This window comes from Schistocerca nitens, chromosome 2, assembly GCF_023898315.1.
Source record: "Schistocerca nitens isolate TAMUIC-IGC-003100 chromosome 2, iqSchNite1.1, whole genome shotgun sequence".
Lineage (NCBI taxonomy): Eukaryota > Metazoa > Arthropoda > Insecta > Orthoptera > Acrididae > Schistocerca > Schistocerca nitens.
This window is the reverse complement of record NC_064615.1, coordinates 1,161,735,324-1,161,756,101: the sequence shown is the minus strand read 5'-3', so window position 1 is coordinate 1,161,756,101 and position 20,778 is coordinate 1,161,735,324. Positions and strand designations below refer to the sequence as shown.

Below are 20,778 nucleotides of genomic sequence, written 5' to 3'. Positions count from 1 at the left end.
CTATAGGTAAGTTTATCAGACAGGCTAATGGCTTTACTACCCACTGTAAACAGCATTTAATTAGTTTAGTGGATATACCACCTAGTCCCTCAGTGTCTGTTTGTTTTCAGATGGAGTATTATTTGTACTATTTCTGATTCATTAGTGGGGGTAAGGAAGAAGAATTTTGTCTCGTATGGAATGTTTATTGTGTTTATTTTGGAAGTATTATTTTGAGTCATTAATTTGTCCTCAATTTCAACATACTGTTTGTTTAAAGTGTTGCCGACATTTTGTGCATCCCTGAGTTACCTGCCATTTAACTCAAGAATTATGTTTTCCGTATTTTCCACGCCTACATCTTTCATCTCTTTCTTTATTATTTACTGTTGAGGTTGCTATCTTATTTTCATAATATTTTGATTTAGTGTCTTTATGTTTAGTGTCTTGTATGTTTTCTTCTTTTCCCTATATGGTTGGCCTTAACCAACAATTTTCATACATACTTTTCACCTCTTCCCTCTTCCTTTTTACCTCTACTGTCACCCAATTTTTATTTCCCTACATACAAATGGACATGCAGAATCTATTTAATGACAGTGATGGCCTTAACTAACAATTTTCATACATTCTTTTCACCTCTTCCTTTTAACCTCTACTGTGACCCAATTTTTATTTCCCTCCTACTAATGGACGTGCAATATCTATGTATTGGCAGTTTGTCTAAACTCTTTAAATATTTTTCCTGGCCTTCCTATGTTGCTGGATAATTCAACTAGAACCCCATACTGGTCTGCTGCTAATTTTTTCTAATATTGTTTTTTGCACAGAATTTGTTTAGTATAGTTGTTTCTATGCAGTCAAACCTCTGTGAAATATTCCCTCACTGAACTTGTTACTTCAATGAATGTAACATTATAGAAAATGCTACATGTCTTCCTGAATGTTATGTTTGTGTTGATGATTGCTGTGTTTACACATGAAGCTTCTGTCAGTTCATACCTGTATGGAATGCTTACAACATATCAGAATGTACAAGTTTTCCTAAAGATTGTCTTAGAGTCCTGGTTGCATTTACACTTTTGTTTTGTATGTGTCATTTCCTCCCCCTATAATAACACATTTGGGACCTTTTGTTACTGTTGTTATTGAACTTGAAATAAGCACACAGTTACAGTTTGAAAGTGAACATAAATGCTTTTATTAACATGCACAGAACGAATGTAACACAAGGGTATGCAAAACACAGCCATGTTAATAGGAACATCTATAAAAGCATCCGTAGCAGCTGCAGCAAAGATATATATGTAGCAGAGGCATCGATTCAAAATTCAAAAACCCCCCTACTAGAAGCAATGTCTCTCAGTACTTCATCTCGGAGTCCAAATTCTTACGTTAGTTGCTGATGTCTGGTTCTTGGCAGTGGCTTTGTCATCATATCTGCAAGGATTCCATTTGTGGAAATTTGCTCCACTGTGATTTCTCCTGTATCTATCCTTTCCCTGATGCAATGATGCCTGATACCAATGTGTTTATTGTGACCTTTGTATCCACTTGTCTTTGCCAGATCAAATGCACCTTTGTTGTCACAAAACAATCTTATTGGGCCCTCTTTTGGGAAAGGGGATATCTCTCTTTGCAGATGTTGTGGCCAAAGTACTTCCTGACATGCAGAAGTTAAAGCCATATATTCTGCTTCTGTCGTTGAGAGAACTACTGTTGATTGTTTTTTACTACTCCATGAAATTGCTGCACCTTGTTACATAAATAAAAAAGCGGTGGTTGATTTTCTGTCTCCTATGTCCCCAGCCCAGTCGGCATCAGTGTAACCTGTGATGTCATGATCTCCTTTGGAAAATTGTAGCTTGAAGTCTTTAGTTCCCTTTATATACCTTAGAATTTGCTTTAAAGCTTGCCAGTGGGATATTCCAGGGTTATTATTAAACCAACTCACAACTCCAATTGCATACACTAGATCTGGTCTAGTACCTAGTTGTGCACACATTAAGCTATGTATGGCTGCTTTATATGGGACTTTTTCATGGTATCTCTTGTTTTCTGTCTGTTTTTGTGCTCATTTGATGAGTTAATACTTGGTTATTGTCAAGCAGAGTGGATACTGGATTACAGTCTTCCATGTTTTACTCTTGTAAAATCTAATTTATATAATGAGTCTGATCCAACCATAAAAGTTCACGCTTATGATCTCTTGTCACTTGGATCCCTAGACAATTGGATACTTCTCCAAGGTCCTTTAGTTTAAGTTGTTCCTTTAGTTGTTCTTTAAATGCAATTTTCTGTTTCATATTGTTACAAAATATAAGCATGTCATCTACATAAACAGCTACAATCAATAGAGCACTTCCTTTGTTTCTGTGATAAACACATGGATCACTGTGGACCAGCTGAACTTTAAACTTAGTAGAACTTTGTCCAGTTTGATTTTTCAACAGTGACTTCCCTGTTTAAGTCCATACACTGCTTTCTTGAGTCTTTTAATACCTTCATATTTGGCTGAATTTGTTACATAGCCAACTGTGGGAATTTTAACATAAATTTCTTCTTTCAAATCATGTTGCAAATAAAGCTGTCACCACATCGCAATGATCAATGTCCAAGTCATATTTATCAGCTAGACTAAACAAATATCTGAATGAAGAAACGTAATTACCAGTGATATGATACAATTCATAGTCTAAACCTTTAACTTGTGAACATCCCTTAACTACATGTCAAGCTTTATGGCGAATTATCTGTCCTTGTGAGTCTCTTTTTATCTTAAAGACACACCTATCATCAATCACTATTTTGCCTTGAGGCAGGATAAATGATTCCCAAGATTTATTTTCCACATGTGACTTCAATTCTTCTTCTATTGCTTGAAACCATAACTCTGAATTCTTGGGTTACAAAGCTTCTTCCACAGTTGGTGGCTCTGATTCTTGTGAATTTTCTTTGGTGCAGTAGGTCACATAATCATCCATCTTCTTCGGTATGGGTATTCTGGAAGATCTTCTGAGCACTTGTTGTTGAGGCAGTTCAGATTCTTCTTCTATTTTGACTGAGCCTGTTTCTTCTGAAATGCTATTATCTGATCTGTTGTCCCTTGAGTCATCTTTAATTGTAATGTTCTCCTCCTTATTTGTGAACAGAGTAGATATCTGATTTGATCCCAGCAAATAATCACATGTTCCTGGCTTGTTATTATTCTCTTGAATTATTTCTTCTTCAAATATCACATTTCTGGATTTAATGATTCTTTGTTGAACCGCATGGAACAACTGGTATGCGTTGCTGTTTTCACAGTATCCGACGAGTATGCACTGAACACATTTCTTGTCCCACATGCACCTAATGGTTTTTGGTATGTGGACAAATGCCTTACTGCCAAATAATCTTAGATGGTGGAGGTCAGGTTTCGTTGCTGAGAAAGCTTCCTCTGCTGTTATGTTGTTCAGAGCTTTTGTCAGTGATCTGTTAATGAGATAAACTGTGGTGGAGACTGCTGCTCCCCAAAAATTTGTAGGTAATTTTGCTTCAAATGACATACATCTAGCCTTTTCCACAATTGTTCTATTGTACCTTTCTGCAACACCATTTTGTTCTGGAGTGCAGGGAACAGTGGTTTCATGTTTAACTCCTTCTTCTGGGTCCATAACCTGTTGTTATTGAACTTGAAATAAACATGCTGTTATGGTTTGAAAGTGAGCATAAATGCTTTTATTAATATGTACAAAATGAATGTAATGCAATGGTATGCAAAACACAACCATGTGAACAGTAACACCTATAAAAGTGTCCATAGCTACTGTGGCAAAGATAAATATGTACCAGAGGCATCAAATCTAAATTACAACAGTTACTGTTGTTACAACTTTATGTAGAGGTGCATCGGAATGGGTAAGCCCAGTTACTTTTTGTGGGAAATCAAAGGAAAACAAGAAAAAATGTTTATTTTATCAATGTTCTAGCAGAAATGTATTCCAGATCCACCACACTAACCTAGTCAAAAGATAGCTTATGGTTTTTGACATAGCTACAAGCTTCATAATTTGAAGATTTGGGTATTTACCTTTTCTTCAGCAGACATTTTAACAATTATTTCAATGTGAAAGTCATACTGAAGTCATATTAAAGTCCACAAGGTGACAGCACTGAATTCAAAATTGAATTTAGTGCTGTACATCAGGTTATCCAAGAATATGTAACAAATTACAAAAAAATATATAGAAAAGTAATTACAAAAGCAAAATTACTAAGTAATGATAAATTAATAAGAAAATCAGGCAATAAATCAAAAACCATTTGGGAAATTGTGAAAAGGGAAACAGGTAAGGGCCTCAAGGATCAGGAAATAGTACTCAAAAATAGTGAAAATATTGAATTAAAAGATGAAACTCTGGCAAATTACATTAATAATTACTTTTTAAGTGTACCAGTGTCATTAAGTAAAAACTTTACTAAACAGAAATTAACAGCCCCAAAAGTAGACAGTAGTATGTTGTTAACTCCCACAAATGATAATGAAATATTAAAGGTGCTAAAGAGTCTAAAATCAAAAATGTCTGCAGGTGTTGATGAAGTGCCTGTGTCAATAATAAAAAAAGTTGCCCAACAAATTATAAAGCCCCTGGTACATATTGCCAATTTGTCTTTGAGCGAAGGTGTGTTTCCTGAGAGGTTGAAAATCTCTAAGGTTAGACATCTGTTTAAAGAAGGAGATCCATACAAGGTAGAAAATTACAGACCAATATCCCTTCTCCAATCATTTTCAAAAATTCTAGAGAAATTAATGAAAACCAGACTCATAAATTACTTAGATGCTCACAAACTTCTAAACTGCAATCAACATGGCTTTCGCTCGGGCCACAGCACAGAATCAGCTATCCATGCCTATACCAAAGAGATTGTCAGAAGTCTCGACACTAAAAAATGTGTAGTGGGAATTAACTTAGATATATCTAAAGCTTTTGATACAGTAAATCACAAAATTCTGTTAAACAAGATGGAGGCAATAGGTGTAAGGGGAGTTGTGAAGCAGTGGTTTGAATCTTACCTTCAAGGTAGAACTCAGGTAGTAGAAATCATCGCAGAACATAAAAATCAGAAAATCAAGTGGGTCTCAGATGCAAAGAAATTGGAAATAGGTGTCCCACAGGGCAGTGTTCTTGGTCCCTTATTATTCTTGCTTTATATAAATGACATAAAAAAATCCTAATATTTCTACCAAAATAATGTTGTTCGCAGATGACACTAGCATAATTATAAGTGATGATAAGAAATCATTAACCACCACAACTGATATAGTCCTGAAATATATTCAACATTGGTTTAATGCTAATGAGTTAACACTTAATCTAAGTAAAACAAATTATATACAGTATGGCAAAGCAACTCAAGATATGGACCTCCAGTTAAAACTAATGGATAAGAAGATAGAGAGTGTACAATCCACAAAGTTTTTGGGTATGCACATTGATCAAAACTTAAGCTGGAAAGACCATCTCAAGTACTTATCCCAAAGGCTCAATTCGGCATGTTTTGCATTGAGGATATTATCTAGAGTATGCAGCACGGACTGTACTAGATTAGTGTATTTTGCTTACTTTCAGTCCATCGTGTCTTACGGCATAGTGTTCTGGGGTAAAACTAAATCAAGCTTAACAGATATCTTCAAATTTCAGAAAAGAGCTATACGAATCATAACACATAACTCTCCAAGAACTCATTGTAGGCCCCTTTTCAAAGAATTGCAAATACTCACAATACCATCACTGTATATTTTTAAAAGCATTCTGTGTACAAGAGCACATATGAAAAATCTACGTACAAATGAGGACTGGCATAATTATAATACTAGAACTTGTAAGAATTTGTATGTAGAAAGGGTAAGGACGACACAAACCCAAAAGCATGTAAGTTATTTTGGAATAAAACTCTACAATGCTCTGCCAGTGTACATGAAGGCAATAACAGATGAAGTAAAATTTAAGACTGAGCTTAAAAATTACCTTTTAAGCAAAACTTTCTATGATGTAGATGAGTACTTTGATTGTGTGTAAATTTATTGCCAAAAATTTTAATTTATATGTCTAAATTTGTACTTTTAAAAAATGCCTTGAAAGTGATGTTCCATTATTATGTCTGTAGTACTTTAACTAATATGATAACTTTGTTGTGACAATTCCTACATCATGTAAATGATATACAGGAAGATAATAAAACGAAATGAAATGAAAGGAAATATGGTGTGGATTTAGTCACTTTTTGTATTTTATTTTTAAGATATTGAGTCCAAAACATTCTCAATTAGATCAGATCAGCATTTTCATCTTAAACATAAATCACTACTTGCAAACTACCTCAAAAGTCTGTGGACCCATCAAGTGTGATGGAAAATGCAGTGCAGTCCTGCAGTTTACATATTAATTGCTTATAATTGAAGTACAGTCTGCCAAGAAGAACTGATTATTCCAAACCAATTTGCATTCAGTAGACACAGAACATCTGCAGTATAATTAATGCATTCTTCTATCAACACGGCATTAGAAAATGATTTTCCAGCTCTTGCTGTGTCAAGTGCAACCTTTTAACTTGCAAGTACCACTGGGCTGTCACTGCTGTCATTCAGAAAAGTTGAAATATGTGCTCCTAAAGTACTACATCACTTAGATGAGAGACGTACTAAAAGAAAACTGTAAACCTCTTATGATGCTAGCAATACACCAGATTCATGAGGTGTCATCTGACTGCTCCTTTGACTCAATTAATTTTGCCACCCATTCAGAGTTCAGAAGTAAGCAGTACTCATCCATGAGTAATGTGTTCCAATTTCCTTCTGTATCAAACTTTGTTACTGTGCACAAAGAAATACTGGCACTCCTGTTACTTTTTAACTGTTGTCACATTTCCAGTTGTCTATTACTTTGATTGGCAAAAGTAAGAAACTGAGATTGTGCCTAGCCTCTGATCAGAGAGAGAGAGAGAGAGAGAGAGAGAGAGAGAGAGAGAGAGAGAGGTAGAGAGGTAGAGAGAGAGAGAGAGAGAGAGAGAGAGAGAACTCGGGTATGCACTGGTGGGGGGGGGGGGGGGGGGGGGACTGAGAGGTTCTACTGATTAAGGGTCATGGGAATCGAGTAGAATGAAGTCAAGGCAGGGGCAAGCTAGAAGGTCTGTGGCTACTACTGAGAACATAAGAAGCCATTTTGTTCAGAATATCAGGATACAGATTTGAAAACAGCTCACGGCACATATTTATGTGTTCGAGCATCAGTCTGCTTGGAACATTTCTCGAAAGTTGTCTTCACTGGATAGCCTGAAGATATTGTCTTCTTGAAGTACCATAAGCCTTCTAGCATATATCTATTCCAGTTCCTTTTTTAGATAGATAAATTTCAGAGCTCAGTGTTGAAAACAATGAAGATAATATGTAACTTTAAACTAAACAAATTTCTTTATTGCTTTAAACAATATAGTAAGCAGCCACACATACTTAAATCATACGTTGGCACATCATTACAGAAATTGACTTCAATTTGGGTGCTGCAGCTGCCCTATTCAAAATAACAAATTTCTTTATCTATTATATTTCGAGAGCTGTATGTGTACAGTATATTACTCTTGATATGAACTTACTTTCTGTTCTGCATACTGTTGCTTCAAATTTCTCTACTAAAAGTATGGCGCAACAAATTTTATTTGTATGCTGCACAAACACAGGAGGATTTTCCATGTTGCCAACTGATACACGTGACAATAGATATGCAGTAGTCACCAGAAAGATCGCGGGAGGTGCACATCAGCAAGGCACATCACGGATGGTAGCTGCCGCAAGTATAGTCCCGTCCACCATAGGGCACGCGAGAATTCAGCCGTGACCTCTGCCAGTGGAACAACAACAACAACAACTCAGGCAGCACTGGCCGTGCCCAGTCAGTTCACATTGGGAATGCCTAGCACACAGTTTCCCCGTCTACGCTAAGTGAAGTGCGACGGAAAACGTGAACTGTGTTACTACACAATTGGCGACGAGTAGGGTCGTTCTTTCGCATGTTGCATCGTCGTTCCAGTTTCTCAGCTTATCCAAGGCATGGAGGATTTAGTGTGGGTTTTTGTTGAGCAGCAGACGGAGCTCATGGCAACCACGAAACAAGTGCTTCCGGCGTTGCTCTCCACGCAGTCTGCACCAGCGCCGTTCCCTCCTCCCTTTCCACCGTATGACGAGACGGTGGAGGATTGGGACACATATGAACATCGCCTTCAGCAGCATTTCCAGGCGTTTCATGTTGCCGGTGTGGAGGTCTGTCATGCTCTTTTCTTGCCTTGGATATCTCCCTCGCTGTATCAAGTTTTGAAGCAGCTAGCGCCGTTGCAGAAACCCTCGTCCTTGTCGTTTGACGCATTGTATTCATTGCTGTCTTCATATAATCGCCACCGCATGCATGTTGTGGCAGCTAGGGTCTGTATTGATTGTTACCTATCTCGTTTCTTCACAACTGAACAACTGTGGAATCTTACGCGGTATATTGTGGTAGGACCACACTCTCACCACGTGTCTTTGAATGACAATAATACAAGCATTTCCAGCACAATTTCAGCAAGGCTTATTTATAGTAGCTGCTGAAAGATTACACACTGCAGATCTCGTTTGTCTAGGTGTTTTCGAAGCTTTTGTCTGCAAAATAATTACTCCAAAAACCATGGCCTGTGTTTTCTTCTTGTTTGAAATAAACACTACTGGATCTGAAATACTTTCAGCTAAAAATTATATTTATTCGTACTTTTAGTTTAGTAACTACAACATTTTCACTATGAACATTGATACTCTAAATGCATTATCCTGTACTGGTCACATAAACATGTCCATATCCCTCCAATACCGACAAAGAAGAGGCGGGCAAACCAACATGTGCCTGGAAGTTGCAGAGACTCCTGCATTCTAGATTCTTTGGTCTACTGACCTTAATAAAATCTGAAGATACATATAAATAAATACAAATAAATATACAGCATTTAACATCTTAAACGAATTCATTATTTAACATAAATGAAAATATGCATAGTTAAATAAATTAAACACATTTTCTGGCAACATAATGAAATTACCTCAACTCTTCACTGTGTGCATCGTACTTTTTGCATGAGAAACTAAACAGTAAATTACATTACAATAGCCCACCAGGACTTACAAGTGTACCCTGGTCCACTTGTCAGTCAGATACAGAAATTGCATCATTGTCTTGGCTTGTATAAAACTTTTTATCACAACTGTAGTAAACTGTTTATTCTTTCATCAACCATTGACTTCCTCCTTTGTCTCACAACTTAAATTACATAAATACATATATCAATTGGTTGCCCAGAAATTTACTATAAAATAATACTAAAGTTAAAACATTTTCTCATATTACAACAAACATAGTACTAACTCCTATATCATCGGTGAGGTTTCAAAAGTATTTCAATTCAACAAGACTATTCTCTCATGAGCCTTGTAGATTATATGATATCAAAATCAAGAGGCAAAATAAGCCAACATAAAGTATCTGTGTTGTGTTATCAACACAGCTGAGCAAAAACAGTTATAATGGTGAGCATGATGTAAAAAAAATGTGCACTTGCATATACAAGAAAATATAGTCTATTAACTCTAGAACATTTTTTTATAAGCATTATGGTCTATTTAAGTGAATGAACAAGATTTCAAAAATTATGATATTTTCTATTTTCAAACTGTGGTGGCGGTGGGGGAAGGGGAGGGGGGGGGGGGGTTGTGACATGTCTTGTCTCCTAGCATCATCAGTAAAATAAAATCCCTCATTTATCAAGTTTAGATATTTTGCAATTAATTAAATACTGTGCAATTACTTAAACACGCACATACGAATCATGAAATCTAATCTTATAATAGCATTAAGTGACAATCAGTCTGGATACAACATAATTTTGTATGAGATAGGTTACATGGGTTAGTATGGTGATTGCAATTTGTTCCTGTGACTTTATCTCACAGCATTTAGTAGGTTTTTTTTTCCAGTAAAATTCTTTCCAGATAAAGGAATGTTTGTAGGCTCAATTTGTTTATTTCTCAATATATGGCTTCAAAGAAACAACATTCCTAAGGCCAAACAGCTTTCTCAACTTGGGAGATACTAATCAGTATGCATTTGGATGGGGGTTCTCAATAATCTCAAATGGCTCAATGTAAATATCAAAGAACTTCTTGAATTCTGGTGTTAGTAACTTTGATCGTTCATGGGATTTCACAAAGACATGGTCACCTGCTCTGAATGTGGTAGCCTTTATTTTCCTATCATGTCTGTTTTTCCTAGCATCATCTAGTTTCTTCATGGTTTTCTTTACAATCTCTTCACGTTCTTTCATTGATATGAAGCTACATTGTGGAAAGTCTATTAATTCAGAAATAAGATTCACTGGTCTGAGATGAGACATAATTTCATACGGTGAAAACCCAGTAGAGCTATTCTACAAGCTGTTCATGATATCCTCGAAGTTGTTTACATGGTTGGACCAACTAGGGTGGTTGTGACTACAATACATCCTACAAAGTCTCCCAATTTCTTTCATGTACCTCCGTGCTGGGTTTGAAGATGGGTTGTACATGGATATCAAGATGTGTTTTGTGTTAGTTTTTTCCGTGAATGCTTTCCAGTTTTTTGAAACAAATTGTGAACCATTATCAGATAGTATAGTTTTATGTTTACCTACACTCTTGAAGTAATCTCTCTCAATCTTTGTAATGATTTCCTTACTTGTAGCTTTTTGAACAGAATAAAGTTTAATTAGTTTGGAAAATACATCAACCATGACGAATATAAAACAATGGCCACCTTTGCCTCTAGGTAAAGGACCATAGAAGTCTACAGCTACTAAATCTAATGTCTTACCTGGAATAATGTTTTGCATTTCTCCCTGACATGTTCTGTTGCTTACTTTTACTCTTTGACATTTGTCACATGTTGATATTTCGTTCCTCACCTTCTTTACTATGTTATAAAAGTAGATATTTTCTTGTAACTTTTTTACACATTTCTGTATTCCACAGTAACCATAACTCTCATGGGTGTACTTTATTAACTTGTCTGCCTCACACTCTGGCCAACATAGCTTCCAATTGTCAGAGTCCACATCTGTTCTTCTAAAGAGTGTTCCCTTAAAGATCTTATAGTATTTGTCAAATTTATCATACCCTCTTTTGCCTAAACAGTCCTTAACTAATTTCCGATTAGGATCGTTATTCTGTCCCCTCCTGATGTTATTGCAAAGTGTCTTTATGAGCTTTTCATCTTGGATTCCCTTCATGTATCTTATTTTAAATTCCTTTTCTTCCTCTTGATCAAACATTTCCTGATCTCCTCCTACTGGTAACCTGGATAAAGCATCAGAACTACATTTTCTGACCCCTTAATATACACAATTTTGTAGTCAAACTGTTGCATGGACATTGCCCACCTGGTTAATCTACTGTGATATAGTCTACACTCCTGCAAGTAACTTAAAGCTTTGTGGTCAGAATACACTTTTATCTTGTGTCCTAACAGGTATGTTTTAAACTTTGTAAATTCCCAGTGTACTGAGAGTAATTCTTTTTCTGTGACTGTGTAAGTTCTCTCATGTTTAAGTAACATTCTGCTGGCAAATTCAATAGTACAATGAAGATTTTTTCCATTCACAACTTTCTCCTGAAATAGTTCTTCTCCTAGTCCATAATCACTACTGTCAGTGTGAACAAAATGGCAAACTAAAATCTGGTCTGTGTAAAAGACTGTTCTTACAAAGTTCATTCTTAATTTTATCGAATGATTTCTGACACTCTTCAGACCAATTCCATGTAGCATTTTTTCTAAGTAAGTTGCTTAAACATGTTACATTAAGGCATTGTCCATTTATATATTTTCGAAAGAATCCATAGAGTCTGTAGAAAGATTTCAATTGTTTTCGGTTTCTAGGAGATGGAAAGTTTATGATGGATTTTATTTTCGCAGAGTCTGCACTTATCCCTTCCTTAGTAATGACATGACCTAAAAATTTGAGTTCTGACACACCAAATATACATTTTTTCAGTTTTAATGTCATACCACCTCTTCTGAGTTTCTCACACACCTTTTTCAATAACTTCAAATGATCCTCCCAACTTTGATTTGACACTAATATATCATCTACATAAATTGTTAATTCTGACACAACTTCTTGGCCAAGTACATAGTCTAGTGCCCTTATAAATTCGGTGACGGCACTACACAATACCAGTAACATCTCCCATTGTATAAGAAAGCAGTGTACTTTCTAGAACTAATTGCAAGAGGTACTCGATGAAAACCTGATGCTAGGTCAAGGTTTGACATAATTTGGATATTTTTAAATTTGTATAACAACACATCGATGTTCTCTGGGTGATCAGTTTCTCTGTATAAACATTTGTTTAACTGTCTGGAATCTAGTACTAATCTGACTTGCCCATTAGGTTTATTCACAATGACTAAGGGATTATTATAAGGGCTTATACTCCTCTCAATGATTTCACACTTCCATCTTTTGTAATTCTTTCTTCACTGCTACCCTTTTCGAGATTGGAAAGGTTTATGTGGCTTCAACTGTAAAGTACATTGGTATCCAATTACTTTAGCTGGTGTATTGCCAAATACATCACTATATTCCCACAATAATAATTTCAAATCTTGTTTTTGGTTCTCAGTTAGCAGCTTTGGCTACTTTTTCATTTACCAACTTTTCAAATTCTATCTCATCTGTATCAAAATCTGTGACATGGCTTTCAATGTACTTACCTTCTTTTGTAAATTCAATACTGTTCACAGTCTTATTCATACAAAACACATTTGATGTAAGAAGTTTCGTAGTGATGACTTCACCACTTGGTAGAGTCATCATCAATTTCTGTCCTGCCCAATCAAATGCTGCACTTACTTTTGTTATCCAAGACATGCCTAGGATAAAATCCTCTGTGAGATCAGGAATGATGCGAAACCCATGTGACCATGATACTCCTTCAATTTCAAAAGTAATAAAAGCCTGACTCCTTATTGATTTACTGGGCTTCCCGGTAGCACCTCTGATTTTAATTCCTACTACAGGTAACTCAACATAATCCTTATTAGATTTCAGTTTTTTACTTAATGATTCTGATATCCCAGATACTTGACTTCCTGTGTCCACTAAACACTTCCCAGATAGCACAGTAAGCCGGTTTTAAACTTGTTTCCAGATGTAAAGTTCAAGTGTATAAGATTGATCAAAGCTGGAGTATTCAGGCCTGTTAGTTGGATTCAAGCTTGAAACAAACATCAAAGTTGGCAGAGTTCAAGCTATATTTCAAGCTTGACTCATCAAGATTGGCTGCAGCTGTATCTACACATGTGGAATTCAGCCTGTTATTTACAGCTTGTTTTAAGCTACATAATTATTAATCTGAATTTATTGAACCTAATTAATTAAATAAATATCAGAATGGAAATGGTGTGAGAAAAAAATTATCAAGACATGTATGTTTAAATTTTTCTATTTTAAAAGTGTTTAAAATTGTTTTATTTTAAAATTTAATTATTATGAAGCCCCACCGGCCCCAGCACACAGACCAGAGCAGGATCAAATATCGCTGACTTCTGCCGGTATAATGATCCTGTAACAGGTAAAAGAAAATGTTAGCCATACGTAAACATAAAAAATGTAAAAAGTTTAAACTGATCAACCTAAATATAATTTATGCCCCAGATTAGCAAAATAACATCAAACTCACTGATGTAGTAAGAATCATTAACTAGTATAAATGTCACTGAGTAAGCAGCTGCTTCTGGTGACTTCATTCCAAAGAGTTTAAAAGTAATTTGAAATAACTTTTTGCTTGAAATTTTTAAAGTAAAGATGACATTTGGATAATTTTGCGATGACTTCATGAAGAAGCCACACATCACTATTTCTAACAGTTTCAGGGCCATTCAATCTGAATTATAAAGAAACTACTGTTTAGAAAAATGTAGACGTTTTATTCTATCCACAATTATCTTTTGGTGAGTAAACCTGAATCAAAATGAAATAAAAGATGAAATCAAAATGAATTTAAGAAATTACCAGTTCAGTGGATCTGAAATGTAAAAGAACAAAAAAAGGCGAGATTTTAAAAAGGTAAAATAACCTTAAGTTTTAATTTATTGGTGCCACATACTAGAGAGCTAGTTTAAAATGACCTCTTTTTGCTGAACAACTTGTAATATGTATTCTTAGCTGGTAATCCATTTCACTTTCATCCAGGCTCAATTTTTCTATGTAAAAGAATATGATATTTCTTTACGTTACGTAATAATATTTAACATTTGTAATATAAGCGTACCACTAGAGAAAAATGCACCAATTTACAAGTAATACACTAATATCCTCTTCAGACCTGGTGTAGCAGTAAGGCAGGAGACGCCACACACTTACCGAACTATTTTCCAGTTTAAAACAAACTCCACAACAGTCAACAATCATTAACGCGCGTCACAAAGGCAAAATGGCCGTAAACCTAGCAAAGTCAGTGCAAGGCTTATAAATGCTTGTGGCGCTTCCTGTGGACGTCTATGGAAGCTATGCTGTGCGCGCATCTGCTGTACAGCCTTCCAGGGAAATTACAGTTTATTTCAAGCTTGGGAAAATTATTTTAATTTAAGCTAAATTTTTACAGCTTGATGTAAACTGTGTAAACTCAATATCCACCTTGAAATAAGGTGTGTAACAGGTTGATTTTTCAATCTTGAATTTTCAACTGAACCTAAACTCAATATCCACCTTGAAATAAGCTTGAGTGCTAGCTGGGTTCCCTTTCCATGATCCTATCTGCACATCAATAAACGGACTGCTTACATCAAAGTAAATTTTTTTGTTTATATTCTCATGTAATAAGTGATCTTCAATTTCACTGAATCCATATCCCTTTCCAGTGTCCTTACCTGTACCATTGCTACCAGAGTTATAAGCTGTTATTACCCTAATTGCATTTTCTTTGGCCTGATTACTATTCCTGAATATTTCATTAATCCAACTACATTCATTTGTGCTATTGTGTGTCTCTCCCTTATATTTATCACTTAACATTTGTGCAATGCGATACTTAATTCTATGCCACCATTCTGGATACAAAGTTTCACACATATCAAGTGTTACCTTTTTGAAATTCTCATCATCCTTAACGCCACTACTGTTAACCCATAAGTTAAACAAAAATTGCTCACTATCTGACATTTCATCATCTACTCCCCTAATGCTGTTAAGATTACCTGCTGTCAGTTCCTTCTCATTTTTTTCACATGTATCAAGATCAAATAACTCACTAACTAAAATTCTGGCATCCTTATCATTAAAATTGTCAACTGTGTTCATGTGTACCTCATTAAGTTCATAACTATCCTCTTTTATATTAGTAATCCCTAAAGCTTCCAACTCCTCACTTACACCAATAAAACATTTTTCTTCACTACTATCCTCAATCTCCTTTTCTTCCCAATCAACGTCACAAAAATTATCCTCTTGATCCTCTGCACTCTTACCTTCAGTATGCAGATACACATTTAAATCATCTTTACTAGGTGCTGTTTTCATTCCTAGCCCACCAGACTCTTCCATAAGTCCTCTAATCCCTAATACACTTTGATCATTTGAACAACTATTTTCCAGCAAGGTGCCCCTCTCAGCCCTATCATAGAATGAATCTAAGTTTAATTCTTCACAGTTTTCTAAGCAATCAGTGTCTTTAAATAACTTACCTTTTGTTTCTGGTTTATTTGTATGATATATATTATTTGTAACAGATACTACGTTAATGGGATAACATAAAGAAATTACTCATTATGTCACTGGTACCTTTCTGTTTAGTTTGACAGTTTGGGTTGGCCCTTTCCATTTGTGTATAAGTAGCTCCTACCTTGCGGACCACCAATGGAGCCCAATTCAGTTTTTTAACTCCTGTTCAGTTCTCCCCATACCATTACGACTATTCCACTCCTTTGGTTTATTTCCAAAGTGTCTGTTACCAAACTGATTATGACTATTTCCATACTGACCCTTGTAATGGAAATTCTGCCCTTCTGATCCCTTGAAGTTGTACTGGTGATTTCTCTGATGAGAATCACTACTTCAAAAATTGTGTGGTTCCTTTTTATCGTGTTGTGTGTTTCCCCAATTTGTATGCCCTGTCTTTTGAAAATGATTTTGACTGTGGCGTGGTGGTTTACCCGTTTTCTCAATAATTCTGTCTAGTTTATCAACATACTTCAAAAACTGATCTATTGTGTCATCTGGACCATAAGCTAACTCCCACCTTTTAAGTGCGTCAATTTGAGTGAGATCATCAAAAGGTTTGCTCAGGTGAGTGAGTTTCCTTAACTGATTTCTGCAAAATTGCTTCATGCTACCAAATTCATGTTTATAAACAGGTCCATTCAAGAATTTGCTTTTTATTCTTGCTTGTTCTGTCTCTGACCAGAATTTACTTAAGAACCTCTCCTCAAACTCAGCAAAGGCCATTCCCTCCGTACAATAATGATTAGTCCATGACAATGCTTCACCTTCTAGAAATCTTTTCACGAATTTAATTTTCAAATTATCATTCATATTTGGGACAAAGTTATCTTTGAAATGCTGCAGGAAATCCACCGGATGCATACTGCTCTCATCTGAAAAGTTTTTTACTGGAATTTTGCACCACAAAGTGCCAATTTTGTTCGGCAAACTATTGGTGACCATATTGCTACTAACATTTTCAAGTTTCTTAGTGATGTCATTAATACTACATTCTAAACACTTGACTTCATTTTTGCTTATCTGGATGTATACATATACTTTTTCAGTAATAATTCCTATCTTTTGTTCAAGTTTGCTTTCTACTTTAACAATTTTATCGTCTACAATAGAAATACTATCAGATACTGTTTCTTCTACATGTTTGATATCTGAATGCAAAACTTTAAACGCATTATGGATTTTCTCTCTACCTGTGCTAATGTCAGTTTTCAGATTTTTTACTTTTGCATCTACATTTTTAACTTTTCTCCCAACATAATTGACCTTACCTGTGATCTTAACCATACTACGGCTCAAACTGGAAATTTTTGCTTCTACTTTTTGAAAGTGATCATCATTTTTCTTTTCATATTCTTTGAACTGTTTTTCAAATCTATCACTCATGAGCTTAAGAGTCTGGTCTAACTGAGCAGAGTTGTTTTGCTCCATTTGATCCAAACGAATCTCATTAGCATAAAGTCTGTCTTTAATGTTTCCTAACTACTGTCCATTTTGTCAGGTAGTGTCTTCAATTGCCTTAAATTTTCCCTTCATATAATTCATTATTGTTCATAACATGTCTTTAACTTCATCCTGTCTTTCTGTACGACTTTCAACTTTGCAACAGTAATAGTCCAAAGCCTGTAGACATTCACTTTCGTATGATAAATTAACATCGGTACTAACGTTGGCGACACCATCGTCAATACTTTCCTCTTTTACAATAGTCATCTTTTTACGCAGGAATAAATAAAATACAATAAATTTATCATTTCTAAAGGATACTAAATTATCTTACTCACAGTTTACTGATTTTCTTATCTTATAACATCTTCTTTGTTGATTGGTGCGTGATGGAATTCACAACACTGAAACACTACACTTATACGAATATTGCTTTTTGTAGCACAACACTTTACACTTTTTTCTTCTTTCTTGACTTATTGCGCTGTTATTCTTGTTCCAGTAACTGCATTCAGTTGTCTTGAAGCTATCAGCATACTACTTCCTTTGTCTTGAAGGTATCAGCATACGACTTCCGTGAACATTTGCATCCAGGATGTATGAATTCTGTCGTTTTCTTCGCAATCTCGGTGGTAATTTATTTCGGTGACGTTTACAATAATCCCGGACAACGCCACCATATTGTACTGGTTGTTACCTATCTTGTTTTTTCACAACTGAACAATTGTGGAATCTTACGCGGTATATTTTGGTAGGACCACACTCTCACCACGTGTCTTTGAATGACAATAATACGATTAGTTCCAGCACAATTTCAGCAAGACTTATTTATTAGTAGCTGCTGAAAGATTACACACTGCAGATCTCATTTGTCTAGGGGTTTTCGAAGTTTTTGTCTGCAAAATAATTACTCCAACAACCATGGCCTGGGTTTTCTTCTTGTTTGAAATAAACACTACTGGATCTGAAATACTTTCAGCTAAAAATTATATTTATTCGTACTTTTTGTTTAGTAACAACAACATTTTCACTATGAACATTGATACTCTAAATGCATAATCCAGTACTGGTCACATAAACACGTCCATCTCCCTCCAATACCGACAAAGAAGAGGTGGGCAAACCAACATGTGCCCGGAAGTTGCAGAGATTCCTGCATTCTAGATTCTTTGGTTTACCGACCTTTATAAAATCCAAAGATACATATAAATAAATACATATAAATTTACAGCATTTAACATCTTAAACGAATCCATTATTTAACATAAACGAAAATATGCATAGTTAAATCAATTAAACACATTTTCTGGCAACATAATGAAATTACCTCAACTCTTTACTGTGGGCATCGTACTTTTCGCATGAGAAACTTTATCTCAGACAGTTACTTACATGACAGGTCAAGTTTTATCAATGCAAGAAACAGCCCCATCAGTCTTACCAGGCGTGGGCCGCTACCCTGCACGGTCTTAGTCGCAAGTGTCACTTTGTCACGGAGCACTCGCGAGAGTCGTATACCCACATTATGGTGTGCGACTTCATTGTTCGTTCGGCCCCTGATAGGGAGGTCTGGCAATGGGCCTTGCAGTTAGAAGACCCTTCCCTTGAGGAAGTTCTGTCCATTGCTCAATCGTATGAAGTCTCTCATGCTGCAGGTCAACAGCTGGATGCGTTGTGCGACGTCGCGGCGGTTCAGGGCGGCGCGGGCGCGTCCACTGTGTCCGGGCTGGATGACGTGCGAGCGGTACAATCCAGCCACTACGGCTGCTCCTGCACAGTGTGTAAACAGAGTTCTGCCTGCAGGCTCTATACTTTGCAGAAGGGGGACCGGGTGGTACATCGTCACCAAAATCATCTACGTCCACGTTTGGACACCAACCCTCCGACCCCTCGGGCACCGGCTTCCCCATTGCCGGCACCTGTGTTGGTTTCTCAGGGGACGCTACCACCCCTCCCCCCTGTGATTACGCTGCACTGCGATGGCTCTCATCCTTGGCAGCCTCCAGTAGCTCCAGCACCAGCATTGCCATCGTTAGCGATTCCCCAGTGAGAGCCATCGCCCCTCGCAGGCCCGGTTTCTCAGGAGGCTGGTTCACCTGTGGTCGTCCCTTCCCCATCGTTCCCACCACTGGGTCTTGCCCCTCCTGAGGTGGACCAGGATGCAGAGTTTGATGGCATGTCTCCTGTTCTGTACCGGGCTCCGGTAGTGGGACGACGGGGGCCTCTTCGTGTGGGTCACTTCCAGCCGTATTCGAAGGTTCCGGCTCGAGGGTTGGCAGATCCCCTCAGCACCAGCCTTCCGATGGGCGTGGAGGTCATCGCTCCTGTACGATGCTCCACCTTCCGATGCAGTGGATCACAGTGGCTTCACCCCCCGAAGGAGGAGGAGTGCAGTAGCCACCAGAAAGATCGTGGGAAGCGCACATCGGCACGGTGCGTCACGGATGGTAGTTGCCGCAAGTAGAGTCCCGTCCACCAGAGGGAACGCGAGAATTGGACCGCGACCTCTGCCAGTGGAACAACAACAACAACAACTCAGGCAGCACGGGCCGTACCCAATCAGTTCACTTCGGGCATGCCTAGCACACAGTTTCCCGGTCTACGCTAAGTGAAATGCGATGGAAAACATGAACCGTGTTACTACAAGATATAATTTTTTGGTGTAAACAAAGTACACCTTCCTAATACATACTGAAATTACTGCTCCTGTCTTATGGCTTATATATTAAATATATTTAGATTTTAAATTAAACTTAAAAATGGTATGTAAAATATATGGCCTGCTGGAGTGATGTTTGTAATGAATTAAGACAGGGAAACTGATTGGATGAGATATGTAGTATTTTGTTCATTATCAGTATTTGGGCTGTGCTTGTATAAGTAAATTATGGAAGTTTCATGGAAACATTCTAAATGACCATAGTTATCCAACAAAATGTCTTTTGAGGATGCATGTTTGTGAGATTAGATTCAAATTTCTTAGAGTAGGTTCATTATTTCACCTTTATTGGTCAGTTGAAGTATTAGTAGGTTATGTGGTATGTCTGTAACCTGCTGTCACTCTTCAGTTGCACACAAGGAAAGAGTGGATTTGCTTATCTTGTTTTGAAAAAAAATTATAGTGACATCCACACAGTTACCTTGAACCATTCATTGGTAACACCTGCCATGATCAAGATGGTGAAACAGCTGATTGGTACAGGAAATAACAACAGTGTTTTAGTTTTGATGGTGGGAGAGATAAATGTTTTGTTTTAACATAGCATCCTGTACCATAGTAGATATCATTGTTTGAATCTGTGTTGTTCTACGAAAATTCTGTTTCTCCACATTAACCCATACTAAATGATTTAACACAAAGTTTTATCATTATTATATTACTGAAAATGTGGTCTGTGTATTATCAAAAATTTTTGAATGCTATGTATCACCATGCAGTGATCTTCTTATGGCTGACCAGATGGCTTTGAAATGGGTGCACATAGAAACAGATGTCAGAGTCCATGAATATCACTTTGTTCCAGGTCAGACAAGTGAACAGTG

At 36.7% G+C, this 20,778-nt stretch overlaps 1 protein-coding gene across 1 annotated transcript in view; it reads right to left on the bottom strand.

Annotated features, from left to right (window-relative positions):
- Nucleotides 1-13,553: 13,553 nt before the first annotated feature.
- The window catches only part of LOC126235619 (uncharacterized), an 89,365-nt gene continuing 82,140 nt past the window's right edge, over nt 13,554-20,778 (bottom strand). Inside the window, exons 3-4 of the mRNA XM_049944330.1 lie at nt 15,270-15,539; nt 13,554-13,636 (exon numbers count right to left, since the gene is read on the bottom strand). Of these exons, the coding sequence (XP_049800287.1) occupies nt 13,554-13,636; nt 15,270-15,539 (353 nt within the window). The remainder of the gene's footprint in view (nt 13,637-15,269; nt 15,540-20,778) is intronic.